Source organism: Sus scrofa, chromosome 9 (genome assembly GCF_000003025.6).
Source record: "Sus scrofa isolate TJ Tabasco breed Duroc chromosome 9, Sscrofa11.1, whole genome shotgun sequence".
NCBI classification, from domain to species: domain Eukaryota; kingdom Metazoa; phylum Chordata; class Mammalia; order Artiodactyla; family Suidae; genus Sus; species Sus scrofa.
The window spans coordinates 120966434-120985032 of record NC_010451.4 but is presented as its reverse complement, the minus strand read 5'-3'; the positions used below and the strand labels follow the sequence as shown (position 1 = coordinate 120985032).

The 18599-nt window shown below is 41.1% G+C and overlaps 1 protein-coding gene across 4 annotated transcripts in view; it reads left to right on the top strand.

Annotated features, from left to right (window-relative positions):
• The window catches only part of ABL2 (ABL proto-oncogene 2, non-receptor tyrosine kinase), a 95834-nt gene continuing 77543 nt past the window's right edge, over positions 309-18599 (top strand). For 3 of the 4 annotated variants that reach the window (XM_003482730.4, XM_003482731.4, XM_005667791.3), the window contains exon 1: positions 309-770. In XM_003482730.4, the coding sequence (XP_003482778.2) occupies positions 614-770 (157 nt within the window). In that variant the 5' untranslated portion in view covers positions 309-613. The remainder of the gene's footprint in view (positions 771-18599) is intronic. The other variant, XM_005667790.3, reaches the window with a different exon arrangement.

Genomic DNA, 18599 nt, shown 5'->3' with positions numbered 1-18599 from the left:
TGATTGATTTGACAGGTGGAGGTGGGAGAGGAAGGCTTTAGACTGACCCCCCCCCCAAAAAAAGACGGTCGTTTGTAGAGCCAAACGTGGGAGGGGTCCGGCTTAGGCGGATTCAGATGTGGGAGCCCCAGAGCTAAGGAACAGGGTGGGTGGAAAGACCTGAAACAGCTGTGGAGTTTCCAATGAGGTGGGTACTGGGGGGCACCCACTCTGTGAGGAGGCGGGGCGAGGCGGGGCCGGGGCGGGGCCTCCGGGGAGCCCTCCCCCTGAGGAGCGGAGGTGACTGGTCGGGTGGGGGGCGGGAGACGCTCTGTCCCACGCTCTCCCAGCGCTCGGTGGTTTAAAGATGGCGGCGACGGCGGCGGCAGCAACGTTGGGGGCGCGGAGCCGCGGGATGGGGAGGGAAAAGGAGAATTTGTGAGGTGCCCAGAGGCAGCGCGGTGGCTGCTGTGAGGAGTCCGGGTAAAGAGCCGCCGGCGGTCCCACGGCTCAGGGCTGGGGCCTGGACTGGGAAGGAGAGGCCGGACCAGCGCCTGGAGCCCGAGGCCGGAGCCCAGGATAGGAGGAATGTGACCAGGGGTCGGCGGGGGCGCGGGAGTACGCGAGCGCAGGGATGGGGCAGCAGGTGGGCCGCCTTGGGGAGGCTCCGGGGCTTCAGCAGTCACAACCCCGGGGGATCCGGGGTAGCAGTGCAGCCAGGCCCTCCGGCCGCAGGCGGGACCTGGCGGGGCGCACCACAGAGGCCGGCTTCAATATCTTCACCCAGCATGGTGAGTGTGTCCGGGAGCCGGCGTGAGGGCGTCGGGGAGGCCGGGGTGGGGTTGGGGCGGGGTGGGAGGCAGACGGGCAGCTCCAGGGGGTCGAGGGGTGGAGGGGTGCCTGAGAGTGGGGGCGGAATCTGCTACCATCTGGGCCAGTCACGGGAGGCGAGTCACACCCCTCCCCCCTCCCGTCTCCAGCCTGGCTGGCAGCTCCCGGGGGCGGAGAAGGAAAGAGAAGTGGTTTTAGGGACCTTGGATGGACTGTCCTCTACACCGGGACGGGACAGTGTGGCGCGGGGAGGACGGTGGATAGTATCCCCAGGGGAGAGAAAGATGAAGGGAGGTGCGAGCTCAATCCAGGTGTTAGTATTTATAAATCGGTTGTTAGCGAAGGGAGCATGAGTTTGTGCCTCGAGGGATTGGGAAATAGGAACTGAATCTCAGGAGGCTGGCGTATGAAGTACATGTATAAGTCAGGTAATGAGCAGTGTCAGGATTGTGAACAGTGTCCTGAAAGATAAGGACAGTATCTCAACACTTCTGATTTTTTTTTTTTCGAATTGATAATGAAGGGCTTTGCCAAACCGTGCTCTTTTCTGCTCTTTTGAGAAGGATACAATTCTGAGATAGCTGGCAGCGGTTAGAGGTTGGGGGGCATGATTAGGACTTTGGATACCAACAAGAGTTTTTCTTTCTACCATGTGTGCTTATATAAATACATACGTATATTCTCTATATAGTCTGGAACCTATTGCTTTGGCCTTGTTGTCAAGGTGTTTTTAGAATAGTTGATCATGTGCTCCAAGAATTTATGTATCTCTGCTAATTATGTATTTGTCCTCTTGTACTATTATGTAACTAATGAATGTATACCGAGACAGAATTTAAGAAAGGATAAGATGAAAAAATGTAGCAAGAGTTCTTCCTGCCGCCTTTGGGATGGATCTTTGTGCACTTCCTCTGAGCTGTACCCATATCACTACCGAAGCCACTTGTCTAGAGGAAGGAAGAGTGGAGAAGGGGGAAAAAACAAAATTAACCTTCACCAGGTTGAGATAGGAGATACCCTAAGACCTGAGAGGGGCTGAGGATATAGATGTGACTTAATACAGAAAGGACTGGATAGTCGAAGTTGGATGAGAGGTAGCACACTGGAGTTCCACTGAAGAGGCATGTGGAATATACTCTAAGAGACAAGGTGTCCTATACTGTGTCGTGTAGGGAAGAAGAGAAAGAAAAAGAAGGAGTTTTGGAGGTAGTTGAGACAAATGGTAGTATGCAGAAAAAGAGATGAACTCTAGATGCTGAGGCTACTAGGTGAGTTGTTTCAGAGTTCTAGGTTTGGACTTTGTGAATAAGCTGAGTTTCTTAATAGAAGAGATACAGGTCATTTGCGGCCATTCAGGTGTTATGTGTCTACTATTGAAGATGTGAGTGAGCTTTCCTTCCAGGTATTTGAACATTTTATGAAGGCGCCATATAAGTTAGTCTTTATTGAAATAACTTCCTGAAACACAGGAGGAAAGAATGGGTGAATAACTTTCAGGGAAGAAATGATCCAAGTAGCAATGCTTTGTGGGAAGCATTAGTATGAGTTACTCTTGGCCCAGTAGGCACTGGTGAGCCTTTTTCTCTAGTGTCTTATTCAGGACATGAGATTTTCAGAGAGGGAGGAAGTCATGAAGAATGAAAGAGGAAGAGATTTTGAAGGATGGATAGGATTTGGATATGTAGAGCAAGAAAAAGGGTTGTTTCTGTGCAACAGAAACAACTTAAGCATGAACAATTGGAATGAACATAATTTGCTGATGGAATGATGAGGAGACATCTGTCATGAGTGAAGCAAATCCTCCAGGAGTGAATCCTAGAGCAAAAATTGCAAGAAACAAGTTTTGGACCTGGCTGTACCTGACTGGGTGATTTTGTCACTTAACCATCCTCAGGTTTTTTTTATCTGTTAAATAAAGAACAGTTACTTGGACTGGATGATCTCTAAGATATTTTGTGACTCTAAGACTTAGTGATTCTAACTGCAATGCAGTGGGAAGAAGACTTTGAATATGTTGAGTTATGGGCTGGCTTATCAAAATGTGGCAGAGGAGTTTATATCAGTGTATCTGACTGGCTAGTTTATAGGATATATAGATAAACCCAAGGATGAGGTGCTGAAAGACTTGGCCTTGAGTGGAGGCAATGGAAATAGTAAGTTTGAGAGAGATTTCACTCATTCAGTGAAGAAAAAGTGTTTTGAGTACCTACTATGTACTGAGCTCAGGGGATGTTGGCTGTGAGTATAACAAGGTCCCTGTCCTTACGGAATTTAAGGACTATATGATTTGATATTAGAGGATGAAAGAAGAGAGATCACTTTGGAATACTTAAAGGCATGAACTGAGGAGCCATTCTGCCTAAATTTGGAACCTGGCTTGGCTGCTTATTCTATGCATGACCCTGGACAAGTTATTTAACCTTTTTGTGCCTTGGATTTTCTCTGTAAAATGGGGATAATGGGAATACCTGGTAATAATGGTACTTAGATTAAATAAGTTAATGTATGCAAGGCACTTAGAATAGTGCCTCTCATGTAATTAGGATTAAATATGTGCTGGCTCCAGCCATTACTACTACTATTGTTAAAAATAGAGAAGAGTAGGAGTTCCTGCTGTGGTGCAGTGGGTTAAGAATCCAACTATAGCAGCTTGAGTTGGGTTGTTGTAGAGGTGCGGGTTTGACTCCCGCACCGGGTGCAGTGGGTTAAAAGATCTGTCATTGCTGCCCTTTGGCTGGCTCGGATTCAATCCCTGACCTGGAACTTCTACATGCTGTAGTTACGGCCATTAAAAAAAAAGGTATGCGTCGAAGACTGTAATTTTTTTTTTTTTTTTTTTTTTTTGTCTTTTTGAGGGCTGTACCTGTGGCATATGGAGGTTCCCAGGCTAGGGGTCTGATTGGAGCTGTAGCCTCTGGCCTACACCACAGCCGAAGCAACGCCAGATCCGAGCTGCGTCTGTGACCTACACCACAGCTCATGGCAATACTGGATCCTTAACCCACTGAGTTAGGCCAGGGATCAAAGCCGAAACCTCATGGTTCCTAGTCGGATTGATTTCCACTGCGCCATGATGGGAACTTCTGTAATTTTTTTTTTTTTTAAATAATGATTTTTAAAGACTAAGTTTTGAAGTTGGCTATATTGACAAGTTTGAAGTTAGAAGTTGATTGAAAGGATGGGCATAGGGTAAGTTTGTTGCTAAAGACTAGTATGAAAAGAATACTAGTTCTTTTTAAACTAGTTCTTTTAATACTAGTTCTTTAATATTAATTGGCAAACAATACTGGAAACAAAAGTGGAGTACTGTTTTTAGACAGGTGTTCATAAACTTCTGTAGATGAGTTTCTCAACCTTGACAGTATTGACATTTTGGGGGGATAATTCTTTGTTGTGGGGGGCTGTCCTGTGCTTTGTAAAATGTTCAGCAGCATCCCTGGCCTCTACTCATTAGATGCCAGTAGGGCCCCTTTCGGGCAACCCCACCCACCAGGTGTGACAATCAGAAATGTTTCCAGATATTGCTAGATGTCCTCTGGTGGGCAAAATTGCTTCTAGGTGAGAACTGTTGCTTGGAAACTCATGGTAGATTATCAATTGAATGAGTAAATTGAATTAGAATCAAAAGCTTCTCAGTAGACCTGTTGTTTGACGCTTACACAAAAAACCCTGGATTCTGTAACTAGTGTAGTAATCATTGTCTTGAGTTTCAGTGTTGAGTTATTAGCATATCAAAGTCTGTGATGTTTTTTCTTCTGTAGAAAAATAGTATTTTCTCATTGCAAATACTATTAAAAATGAGAAAATGGTATATTTTAATTAACAAGTGGGCAAGTTGTTACAGGAATTTGCCTTGCCAAAAATGCTTTTTGTCAATGTAATTTAGAAAGAATAAAAATAATTGGGCTGTTTTTGGTTTATACCAAAGGGGTTCTGTGACTTTTCTGAACTTTGCTTTTGAACTTTTTTTGGTGAGCTGATGTCTTGTGACTAGTAATCTAGGGTTGAATACTTACTTGTCTTTTTAATAGCCGAGGTGCCTTACAACAGTTGAGTGATTTCACTTCAACTTTACTTCCTTCTCGCATTCTTTTCCTGAAAATGCTATTAGAAATTAACCTTAAGTTGTAAACATTAGAATAATCTCTTTTTAACCTCTGAAAGTTCTAATGTTGAGGGTCTGCTAAGAGATGGACTTTGAAAAAATTTTACTTATTTTTTTAGGGCCGCACCCGCAGCATATGGAGGTTCCCAGGCTAGGGGTCTAATAGGAGCTGTTGCCGCCAGCCTACGCCAGAGCCACAGCAATGCCAGATCTGAGCTGAGTCTGCAACCTACACCACAGCACACGGCGATGCCGGATCCTTAACCCACTGAGCAAGGCCAAGGATCAAACCTGCAACCTCATGGTTCCTAGTCAGATTCATTTCTGCTGCGCCTGATGAGAACTCCAAGAGATGCACTTTTGAAAGAATCTTGAGTATCAGGGAAAAGGGAGGTCAGATGCATAGTGTTCTGCTGATGACTAGAGTGCGCTTTGGTCTCTGGAAGAAGCTGTGAAGAAATAATTTGCCACTTATTGAGTACTGTGTGCCTGGCATGTTCTAAGTACTTGATAGCAGGGTTTTTTTTGTTGTTGTTTTTTTTTTTTCCCCTCTCATTTAAACCCCATAGAATCCTACTTGCCCAAACTGAAAAAGATTAGAGACCAAAGACATTTGAACACCTATTTGGGATTCTAGAGTGGTAATGGTGCCTAGTACCTTTTTTGGGTTTGTGTATATGTATGTGTGTGTATATGGGAAGATTTTTAGTCTTTTTTACTCCTTCTCTCTTGAGACCATTGGTGAGGTTTTCAGAATGGTAGGCCAGGGTTAGGTCTGTATTCTCTGTGGCTGTGGATTGAGGCATAGATATGATGGTCCAACAAAGGGAGCAGTAGGCACTCACAATTCAATTTGAAGTCTTATGGTAATGTTGAATTATTGGCTTAATTTCTGAACTTAGTGTTACTGTTTTTTTTTTTTTTTTTTTTTTTTGTCTTTTTGCCATTTCTTGGGCCACTCCCGCATTATATGGAGGTTCCCAGGCTGCAGGTCGAATCAGAGCCATAGCCACCAGCCTATGCCAGAGCCACAGCAATGCGGCATCTGAGCCGTGTCTTCGACCTATACCACAGCTCACGGCAATGCCAGATCCTTAACCCACTGAGCAAGGCCAGGGATCAAAGCCACAACCTCATGGTTCCTAGTCGGATTCGTTAACCACTGTGCCACGGCAGGAACTCCTATTATATTTTTTATTTAAAGACATATAACCCCACCCCCTCATTGATTACAGCTCTCCTTTGCTTGATTTGGAATTTATGTAGCCACTTAAAGTGATGTATTTAGTATATTACTGCAGTATGCAACTTATAAGGACCTTTCTTTTTCCTTTTTAGGTAACATGACAGAAGTTTTAACAAATGAGTTTAATGCTCCAGAGTATTTTTTTTTATTCAGTTATTTTACAGTAATTGACTATTGTAATATGTTATAGTTTTCAGGTATAATTTAGAACTGCTGTCCAAAGAATGATGCTGCTTATGTAGATATTGATGAGCATTGTCATAAGCTAGAAAACTAGTCTTGGTTTGTGTGTCTATGTGTGGGGAAGCCTTAGTTACTAATCTCTGCCTTTTGGGGTTGAGGGCATAATTTCAGTATGTAAATTTGTGGTCATTATACTAATTGGAATAATTTCTCAGTATTGTTTTCAAATGAACTTTCACTCAAATGAAAGATCAGTACACATAAAATATAATACTATGCCAAATTGAATTTTAGTTTCTTAAAAAAATAAGAACTATATTGGGCTTCCTCCCCGCCCCTTTACTTCATGCCATAAATGTGCTGAGTGTGTCGGTGGTGGTACTGCAGGCTTCTCTGTAGTGAACTCTGCAAGTATTGGCTTTTGATCCAGTGGGAACACAAAGCTCAGCAGGCCTGGGCAATTTATATTCCCTGGTTTGCTTTCCATGGAGAGGGAACGTTTAGAAACCTTTCACTTGATGTGGTCAGGATCAAAGAAAATGTTATGTGGCTTAATACAGTGTACCGTATGTACATGGACAGTTTTGTTAACGTGTTCCTCTGTGTGCTAATTCCAGCAAATTAAAATAACAATACAAGTTAGGACTAAAGATTACTACTTAGCATTTTGTGGTTCCAGATAATTACTAAGAAAACATTTTCTTAAAACTAGCAGTACTAACTGGAACAGTTTGTAATCACCCATCTGTTTCTTAGAGGAAAGAAAGGTTGATACTTGAATGTTTTTATTATAGTAGTTTTCTTTAATTAACTTTGAAAATTGCACTTTTTAGTTGTGTACAAATATGTAAAGAGGTATCTCAATGTAATAAAAATAATGAATACAGAGGTGAAGACACTAGATATGAAAGTACTCTTTGCTATTTCTTTCTTTCTTTTTTGTTTTTTTTTTCGGTTGTGCCCATGGCATGTGGAGGTTCCTGGGACAGGGATGAGATCTGAACCGCAGTCTTGACTTAAGTCACAGCTGTGGCAGTGCTAGATTCTTAACCCACTGTGCTGGGCTGGGGATTGAGCCTTTGTCCCAGCGCTCCCAAAATGCTGCTGGTCCCGTTGCACCACAGTGGGAGCTCCTGTATTTACATTTATGTACGTGTACATACTAATACTTCTCTTGCCATTTCACAAATGCAAGTTAATACCTTTACTGTATAGATTTTTTCCTCCCAGATTTGTTTTTTGCAGTTAATATGTCTGGAAGACCTTACCATGCCAGTATGTGTACATTTCTGATTCTTGCCAATAGCTTTATAATGTTCTATACTTTAGATATGTATTTAAACCATTTTGTTTAGATATTAACCACTTTCTTATTGATGCATATTTGTTTACAAGATTATTAAAGATGTGTTTTTCTTCTCAGATAATATATATATCTTTTATATATATATAAAAAAAGAAATACATATTTTCTTTTGGCCTCACCTGCATGTGAAAGTTCCCTGACCAGGGACTGAACCTGTGCCACAGCAGTGACCTGAGCCACTGCAGTGACAACACCAGATACTAAACCTTCTGAGCCTCACACAACTGCTTCTTATTTTTTTCCTTATATTACCAACCTGGACCTATCTGAAATTTTTATTTTTTAGCCTCTTCTAGGGCTGCTTCTGGGGCATATGGAGGTTCCCAGGCTACGGGTTGAATCAGAGCCATAGCCACCAGCCTACGCCAGAGCCACAGCAACACGGGATCCGAGCTGTGTCTGCGACCTACACCACAGCTCAAGGCAACGCCAGATTCCCAACCCACTGAGCAAGGCCAGGGATCAAACCCGCAACCTCATGGTTCCTAGTGGGATTCATTAACCACTGCGCCATGATGAGAACTCCTGAAATTTATGTAGATTTATTTGAGGTTGGAACCAACTTAGTATTTTTCTGTTGTACTAATTTTTAAAGAGTTCATCAATTTCCACTGCTTTGAAGAGCCATATTTCTCATATATTAAATTCTCAAATGGGAGTTCCTGTCGTGGCTCAGTGGTCAACAAACCAGACTAGGAGCCATGAGGTTGCAGGTTCGATCCCTGGCCTCCCTCAGTGGGTTAAGGATCTGGAGTTGCCATGAGCTGTAGTGTAGGTTGCAGACGAGGCTTGGATCTGGCATTGCTGTGGTGTAGGCTGGCAGTTATAGCTCCGATTGGACCCCTAGCCTGGGAACCTCCATATGCCGCGGGTTTGGCACTAATAAGACAAAAAGACAAAAAAAAGCACAAAAGCAAAAACTAAAAGAATGTCCCTTTGAGGGAGTTCCTCTTGTAGCTTAGCAGAAACGAATCTGACTAGCATCGATGAGGGCACAGGTTCGATCCCTGGCCTTGCTCAGTGGGTTAAGGATCCAGCTTTGCTGTGAGCTGTGGTGTAGGTTGCAGATGTGGCTCTGATCTGGTGTTGCAGTGGCTGTGGTGTAGGCCAACAGCTACAGCTCTAATTGGACCCCTAGCCTGGTAAACCTCCATATGCTGCTGGTTCGGCCCTAAAAAGTAAAAAAAAAAAAAAAAAAAAAAAAAAAAAGTCCCTTTGCCAGTGTAGATCATCTTTTGCGTCCTGTAGTAAAAGATTTTCCATTGTTTTTGGACATTTCTAGGCTTATTTGTGGGTATCTTATAATTTTTATTGTAGTCATAAGTGTTAATTCTTCAGTGTTAAATATTTCCTAATTGTTTATTGCTAGTATATAAGGCAACTGGTGGTTTTTGTTTGTCAGTCTTGGATGTGATTGCCTTACTGAGCTCATATTACACCTAAGCATTTTCCCTTCAATTCTCTTCCTAGGTAGGCAGCCAGGTTTTCTTTTAGTAACTTTGTACCAACATTTTTATTTCCATTAAAATGATACTCCCAGAGAGTTTTTTTTTTTAAATAAGTACTATTTCAGAAGAGTTTTAAGCTGTTTTACTGTTTATCCTTTATCACCCTTCTGTGATACATAATATACTCTTAAGGCATTTAGTTGGAGGAGGCATGGTGGAAATAGGGCTGGGTTGTAGAGAGAGAGACCATCTATACTTATTAATGAATCTGGCTATGATTATTGGTGGTAATCCATGTTTTATCCATTTACTTTCTAGAAAATAATATAGTAAACATATCTAAAGTATATATATTATCAGAAATATGTATGTATACCCATAAATATTAAATATGTAAGTGTATCCTCAAAATTCCCTGGTATATTTGAATAGGGCAGCTAGAGGAATTGTTATTTCTCTGCATTTTACATATTAAGTGTCATTATTGGTGGCTCACATCTAGAATAAAGTATATAATTTAGGGGTTTTGCACTGAGGAAAATACTAAGTTTGTAAATATATTCCCAGTGTGGACAATTCATAATCACAGAGCTATGTTAGTAGTTGAGATCTGTGATTATTGATTTTTGGAAAATGTAAACCTTTTATCTATGAAGAAAAGATGTATTCTGTGGATACTATGGAGGGGATCTGGATTCTTTCCAGGTCGCATCTGGACTTGTGTTTAACTTCTAAATCCATATCTATCTATCTATCTCAGCTGATAATCCATTAGCTAACTCTAAGGTCAAATTCATCAAAGTCTGTGAGTTAGTTTCTGTTCTGCACATAAGTTCATTGTATCCTTTTCTAATTTATTATTTTTATTTTATTATTTATTTATTTTGTCTTTTTGTCTTTCGCAGGGCCGCACCCACGGCATATGGACGTTCCCAGGCTAGGGGTCTAATTGGAGCTGTAGCTGCCAGCCTACACCAGAGCCACAGCAATGTGGGATCTGAGCCATGTCTGCAACGGCTACAGCTCACGGCAATGCCGCATTCTTAACCCACTGAGCGAGGCGAGGGATCAAACCTGAAACCTCATGGTTCCTAGTCAGATTTATTAACCACTGAGCCACGATGGGAACTCCATGGAACTTTTTTTTTATCCTGTGTGTTATGTCCTGTGTGTTGACATATATCCATGTTGAATTAATAGAGTTCAGTATACCATTGTATAACTATACAATAGTTTTTCATATTGATACTAGGATGTTTCCAGTTTTGCATAAAGTAGGTGCTTGAAGTTGCTATGTGCTCTGATCAGAAAACCCTTTTTAGTTATTTTTATCGGAGAAATACCTGTAGATAATTTATAAATAGTCAAAGGATTGGACAAGTTTGAGGTAAAATAATAGCCGCCGCATCTCTCTAGGTTGGCACTATCCAGTATGGCAGCTCCTTGCCACATGTCACTGTTGAGCAAATGTGTTTTGTACTAATTGAGAAGAGCTGTGTTAAAGTATACACTATTTTTCATACCCAGTTTGAAAAAAAGAATAAAATATCTCATTCATACCTTTTATATTGAATACATGTTGACATATATATATATATATTTTTTTTTTTTTCCTTCCCTTTTTAGTGCTGCACTTACAGCATATGAAGGTTCCCAGGCTAGGGGTCTAATCGGAGCTGTAGCTGCCGGCCTACGCTATAGCCACAGCAATGCCAGATACTTAACCTACTGAGTGAGGCCAGGGATTGAACCTGCAACCTCATGGTTCCCAGTCAGATTCGTTTCTTCTGCGCCACAATGGGAACTCTGACATGATGTTTTAGATGTATCAGATTAAATACAATAGGTTATTAAAATTAATTTTACAGATTAAAGAATTTAACCTACCTACTACTAGACTATGTAAAATGACAGAACATTTTGCTTGCATTTATGTTGGAAAGTTGCTTTCTTTTTTGTTTGATTGCTTTTTAGTGCTGCACTTGTGGCATATGGAAGTTCTTAGCCCAGGGGTTGAACTGGACCTGCAGCCATAGCCAAAGCCACAGCAACACCAGATCTGGGCCTTGTTGGCGAACTATACCACAGCTCATGGCAACGATGGATCCTTAACCCACTGAGTGAGGCCAGGGATCAAATTCACATCCTTACAGAGACAACATTGAGTCTTAGCCCACTGAACCACGATGGGAGCTCCTGGAAAGATCTTCTTTAAATGGTAGGCTCTAAGAGAGCAGGAACTTGATCTTATTCAGTACTAGAGCCTATACCTTTAACAGTGAAAGGTACAGAGTTAACACTCAATAATTACTTAAATGAATTGCTATATTGAGCAAGTAGAGAGAATTTTTTATTTTTCTTTTTCGTCTGCCCTGGGGCATATGGAGTTCCTGGGCCAGGGATCGGACCAAGCTGCCATATGCTGCAGCTGCAGCAATGCTGGATTCTTTAAAACACACTGTGCTAGGCTATGGATTGAACCTGGGTTTTGGGGCTACAGAGACACTGATGCTATGGTGCCACAGTGGGAACTCTGAGACGGCATTTTCTTCATTGTTCACATAGGGATGTTTTATCTGGCATGTTACAATTAAGAGTTCAGTCCATGAGGTGCTTTGAATTAACCTGAGTTTTCTTTACAGTTACTGATTGGTAAAAAGTTACTTTAAATTTGACTTTATCATCCAGTGTGTTTTTCCTTTGGTCACTACATATATTTAGCTTACCTGCACTTTTAAGTCTTAGGATTTTGTAAGTTTTCCTTCTGTATTTATCATTATATATTTCATTTTTTTCTGTTATTAATCCTGCTATTTAGAAAAATTCTAACGGATTTGTAAGTATTTGATCAAATTATTTCAAGTTATCTGTTCCTTGAAATTATTAGGTGTCTTCAAAGAGGAAAGTTAGGAGCTCCCCTTGTGGTGCAGTGGAAATGAATCTGACTAGGAACCGTGATGTTGCGGGTTTGATCCCTGGCCTCACTCAGTGGGTTAAAGATCCGGTGTTGGGGTGAGCTGTGGTGTAGGCCCACAGCTGTAGCTCTGATTTGACCCCTAGCCTGAAAACCTCTATGTGTGGCAGGTGCGGCCCTAAAGAGCAAAAAAAAAAAAAAAAAAAAAAAAAAGTCGTTTTGGGCATGAGCTGTGTCAAGATGGCTTTAGCTCTGGCAGATTTTCTACCAAGCTGTTCCTTTTTCAATTCTTAGGTCTTGGTTATCATTTTATATTCTTTCTTCTTGGCAGCATGTGAAATCTTTAAAAAAAAAAAATTCTCCCTCTTTTTTTCCTTTTAGCTTTAGTGGGATATAATTAACATATACTGTTGTTTATGGTATACAACTACTGATGTGACACATTTATCTACTGCAGTGTGATTACCAGCAATAGCATTAACTAACACCTCCATCAAGTCATTATAACTACCATTTCTTTCTTTCTTTCTTTCTTTCTTTCTTTCTTTTCTTTTTTTTTTTTTTTTTGTCTTTTTGTCTCTCTAGGGCTGCACGTGCAGCATATGGAGGTTCCGAGGCTAGAGGTCCAATCGGAGCTGTAGCCGCCCTCCTACGCCACAGCAATGCCAGATCCCAGCCACATCTGTGACTTACACCACAGCTCATGGCAGTGCTGGATCTTTAACCCACTGAGCAAGGCCAGGGATCGAACCTGCAACCTTATGGTTCCTAGTCAGATGTATTAACCACTGAGCCACAACGGGGATGCCACCATTTCCTTTTTGTGGTGGGTACATGTAAGGTTTCTTTTAACAGCTTTCAAATATGTAATATGGTAGAAAAAGTTAAAATCACCATGCTGTACATTAGATCTTCAAAACTTGTTAGGTTTTTTGTTTTGTTTTGTTTTTTGCTTTTTAGGTCCTTGCCTGTGGCTTATGGAAGTTTCCAGGTTAGGGGTTGAAACGGAGCTGCAGCTGCAGGCTTATGCCACAGCAATGCCAGATCTGAGCCATGTCTGCAACCTACACCACAGCTCATGGCAATGCTGGATGCTTAACCCACTGTGCGAAGCCAGGGATCGAACTTGCATCCTCGTGGATACTAGTCAGGTTCATAACCCACTGAGCCTCAGCGGGAACTCCCTAAACTTGTATAATCTTCTAACTGGAAGTTTATACCCTTCGACCAATATTTCCCGATTTCCTGTGCTTCTTAGCCCCTGTTTTTTTTTTCTTTTATGAATTTGATTACGTTTATAGTTGTACAGTGTTCATCACAATCCAGTTTTACAGCATTTCCATCCCAAACTGCCAGCCCATCCCCCACCTCTCAACTTGTCTCATTCGGAAACCATAAGTTTTTCAAAGTCTGTGAGTCAGTATCTGTTCTGCAGAGAAGTTCATTGCGTCCTTTTTTTAGATTCCACATGTCAGTGATAGCATATTATGGTGTCTTGCCGTCTGACTAAACTTTATTTAGCATGAGATTTCTAGGTCCATCCATGTTGCTGCAAATGCCATTATTTCTTTCCTTTCAATGGCTGAGTAACATTCCATTGTGTATATGTACCACATCTTCTTGATCCACTCCTCTGTTGATGGACATTTAAGTTGTTGCCATCTTAGCCACTGTTAACCACCACCCTCCTCTCTTGCTTATCTGAGTTCAGCTTTTTAAGATGCCATATATAACTGATATTGTATAGTATTTGCCTTTCTCTGTCTTCTATTTCATTTAACATAATGTCCTTAAGGTTCAGTTAAGTTATTGCAAATAGCAGGATTTTCTTCTTTTCATGGCTGAATAATACTCTGTTGTGTTTGTGTGTGTATCCCACATTTTCTTTATCCACTCATCTCCCCCCCCCCCCCAACAGGGCTGCACCAGAAGCACATGGAAGTTTCCTAGGCCTAAGGGTTGATTGGAGCTGTAGCTGCTGGCTTACACCACAGCCACAGCCATGCCAGATCTGAGTGGCATCTGCAGCTTAGACCACAGTGCTTGGCAGTGCCGGATCCTTTAACCCACTGAGTGAGGCCAGGGATTGAACCTGCATCCTTATGGATACTAGTCAGATTCTTAATCTGCTGAGCTACAACAGGCACTCCATTCTTTATTTATTCTGTTGATGGTTACTTAGGTCGTGTCCACATCTTGGCTGTTGTGAATAATGCTTGGTAAACATGGAAGTGCAGATAACCTTCAAGATCTTGATTTTGTTTCTTTGGATATAAACCCAGAAGCGGGATCACTGGATCATATGACAGTTGTGTTTTTAATTTTTGGGGGAACTTCCATACTAGGTTTATAGTAGCCATACCGATTTATATTACCCCCAGCAGTGCAGAAGGGCACCCTTTTCTTCACACCTTTGCCAAAGCTTGTTATCTCTCTTTTTTTCTTTTTAAATTATAGCCATTCCAATCAGTATGGGGTGATACCTCATTGTGGTTTTGATTTGCAGTTCCCTGGTGATTAGTGATGTTGAGCACCTCTTCTTGTACCTGTTTGCCATTTGTATGTCTTTGGAAAAAATGTCTATTCAGATTCTCTGCTCATTTTTCAATTGAATTGTTTTTGTGTTATTGATTTATATAAGATTCTTCCTCTTAAAACGTAAGAGCTTGGTTATGTCGATGTTTGAGGAGAAGTCTGTCTTAAATGATTATTTTTGAGTCTGTACATGACGTACTACCTATCTTTGGATTTTGGTTGTCCTTCTAGTTTAGGAAATTTTGACTTTCCCTCCTGGTTTCACATTCTTTGCCTTTTCTGTTTTATCTGTTGTCCTTACAGATTAGTTCTCATTGATCTTTTTTCTATACCTCACCATTGGTTTTTCATTATTATGAAGTTTCATCAAATTTATTTCTGATTGACTTGTGTTGAACTATTGTATGTTCCATTATAGTCGATTGTTCTATCTTGGCAGAAGGTAAAATGTGTGAGTAGGACTCTTGGTTACAAGTAATAGAGACCAGTTCCAGATTATGCAATACCTAGAAAATTTATGTGGAGATAGTAGAGGCTCAAGCGCAGGAATGCAGCTAGTCCAGCCCAGAAACAGGAAGGGAAAGGCTGCTAAAAATTCAGGGCATTATTTATTTCTGTCTCCTGTTTTGGCTTCTGTTTGCTTACTTTAATTTCTCTCTATTATTAGATACTCAATTCATGCCGTACTTTTCATTTTTTGGTAATCTCTTCTTTGTTCAGAAACACAGTCTATAGTAAATTTTAGTTTGTTAGTCTCAGTTCCAAATTCCCAGGAGAGTGACTGTGATTGGTGGTCAGATCAACTCTGTAATACTGACATTTTGGGCTGAATGCTTCTTGGTTGTAGGGGTTGTCCTGTGCATTGTAAGGTGTTTAGCGGCATCTCTGGCCCCTGTCAACTAAATGCTAGTAGCACTCACCTTCTAACAGTAATAACTGGAAGAAAAAAAAAAAAATCTCTAGCTAGTGCCAAAATCACCTTTGGGGTGAAATCACCCCTGTTTGAGAACTACTGATCTAGAATGTATTTGGCTACTCTGGACCCACCACTGTGTGAGAAGGACATTGCAGGAGAGTCTGTATGAGCCAGACAGGTACTCAAAATGCCTGATAAGTATATTCAGTTTTTTGTAGCAACTATAAATTGAACACTTCAAAAAATTATTTTAGCTGTTCCTTTGTGTGAAATAATTTTTTCTCATTTAAGTATTTCATGGTAACATGCTTCTTATTAAAATCTTTAACTGAAGTTATACAAATTTAGATCCGGAATAGACCTTAGAAATTATGTGTTCTGATAAATTTGATTTACAGATTGATAAACTAAAGCTTAGATGAAACAAATTGATCATGGACACAGGGTTCATTGGTAGAGCACAGAAAGAATATAATCTAACTTTTATTTTCTAGTTTTAGTTCCTACTTACCTTTGGTGCTCTTTTTTTTTTTTTTTTTTTTTGCTTTTGGCAGTATTACTTATATACTGATATTTATTCAGCATTAATGTGCCAAACTGTTCTTTCAGTGTTATATCACTTAGTTTTCTGCAAACGGATGATAAAAAGAGTCTCAAAATAAGGCGTATCTAAAAGTTATGCTAGTAACCATTATGTTTTAATAGTAGCATAATAGCATTGGGAAATGATTGGGTGCTTGTGTTCTGTTCTTTATTCTATTATCACTTAATGCTCAACACAACCCTGGAAGCTATACATATTTCCTAGTTTTGCAGGTGAAGACATTTAGCTGAGAGAGATTAAAGTCTCCTGCCTTGGAGTTCTCGACCTGGCATAGCAGTTAAGGAATCTGACTAGGAACCATGAGGTTGCAGGTTTGATCTCTGGCCTCGCTCAGTGAGTTAAGGATCTGGCGTTGCCGTGAGCTGTGGTGTAGGCCGGCAGCTGTAGCTCCAATTAGACCCCTAGCCTGGGAACCTTCATATGCCGTGGGTGTGGCCCCAAAAAGCAAAAAAAAAAAAAAGTCTCCTGCCTTAAGGCCACATAACTAGTAGGAAGCAGAGCTTGACGTAAATTTCATGGTTTTTCCAATTCTGTGCTGTACCTAGGGGGACGTATTCTGTACTGATACTTCACTGTCTTTCCAGAGCTTTCATGATGACAAAATAGAAGGGAAAATAGAATATAGCATAAACAATTCACCTTGTTAAGGATTAATATTACTGTTTTCTTCATCTTGAGATTAGCCTTCATACGAGTTTTGTGCCTTCTTAGATTTTTTTAGAATTGAATTTAAAAGAAATATTAATAAAAGAAAGCTAGAGGAGTTCCCTTTATGGGTCAGCGGTAATGAACCCAACTAGTATCCATGAAGATTCGGGTTTGATCCCTGGCCTTGCTTACTGGGTTAAGTATCTGGTGTTGCCGTGAGCCGTGGTATAGGCACAGATGTGCCTTGGCTTGGATCCTGCATTGTTGTGGCTGTGGTGTAGGCTGGCAGCTGCAGCTGCGATTTAACCCCTAGCCTGGGAATTTCCATGTGCTGCAGGTGCACCCCTCAAAAGCAAAAAACAACCCCCCCAAAACTAGATAGTGCTATTACCAGGAAAATATTTCTCTAAAAAATTATATTTAAGATATACTGATCTACCAGGAATGACTTTGTGTTTGCTCCTTCATCTTTTTTTTTTTTTTTTTTTTTTTGTCTTTTTTGTCTTTTGTTGTTGTTGTTGTTGTTGCTATTTCTTGGGCCGCTCCCTCGGCATATGGAGGTTCCCAGGCTAGGGGTTGAATCGGAGCTGTAGCCACCGGCCTACGCCAGAGCCACAGCAACGCGGGATCCGAGCCGCATCTGCAACCTACACCACAGCTCACGGCAACGCCGGATCGTTAACCCATTGAGCAAGGGCAGGGACCGAACCCGCAACCTCATGGTTCCTAGTCGGATTCGTTAACCACTGAGCCACGACGGGAACTCCCTGCTCCTTCATCTTGATGTAAATAGACTTTTAACATTTTCAATTCTCTCTCTCTCTCTCTCTCTTTTTTTTTTTTTTTTTGCTTTTTAAGGGCCAAACGGTGTGGCATAGGAAATTCCTAGGCTAGGGGTTGAATTGGAGCTACAGCTGCCACAGCAATACAAGATCTGAGCTGGGTCTTTGACCTACACCACAGGTCACAGCAACACCAGATACTTAACCCACTGAGCAAGGCCAGGGATCAAACCCACATCCTCATGGGTACTAGTAAGGTTTGTTTTTGCTGAGCCACAACTGGAACTCCTACCCCTGCAATTCTTGAAGCTTTTAGGTTTTGAGTGCTTAGTTAAGTGCTTTCAATGATAAGATCAGTCAGTGCCGCATCCATTTGTAAGCATGTTGTTAATAGCATGGAGTCTGGTGTTAGACTGTGGGTTTAGATCCTGGATTAAATTTATGATTTAACCCACCAGGATCTTGGCATAGGTAGAAAATAACTTGCTCAGGAATACACAATTACTTACGTCACTTAGAGATCCAAATTTTTTGTGTGTCTGTTTCCTCGTCTGTAAAATACTCATGCTAATGGTAACTAACTGCCTCATAGAGTTCTGAAAATTACTAGGTGTAAAATTTCTAAAGGATATGTGATGAATCGTAGATATTCAAAAACTGGTACCTATTTTTTTTTTTTAAATTGCCTTTTTAACAATGTTATTAGTCAATATACTTAACAGTTATGGTCATGTTAAGGCTGAGATAATTTTGAGACCTTCAGACAAGATAATGTATTTAGGCTTCTTCTGTGCCTAGGTTTAATTCCTAGATTTCTGTTCTTCTGGTTATATAGGTAAGTAATCTTGGTACAGTTGGCAGTGTTCTGATTGGATATTTCCAGCATTTCACTTAGGTGAATCACAGTCTTTCTCTTCTCTTTCACAAAGGGCTCTTTAAAATTATCCTAAAATACCTTCTCACTCATATGAATAGAAAAGCTAGTGGTAGGAGCCTTAGGGGAAAAAAGTGGGGAGCATGGTGAACTAGTGGCGCTAACTCC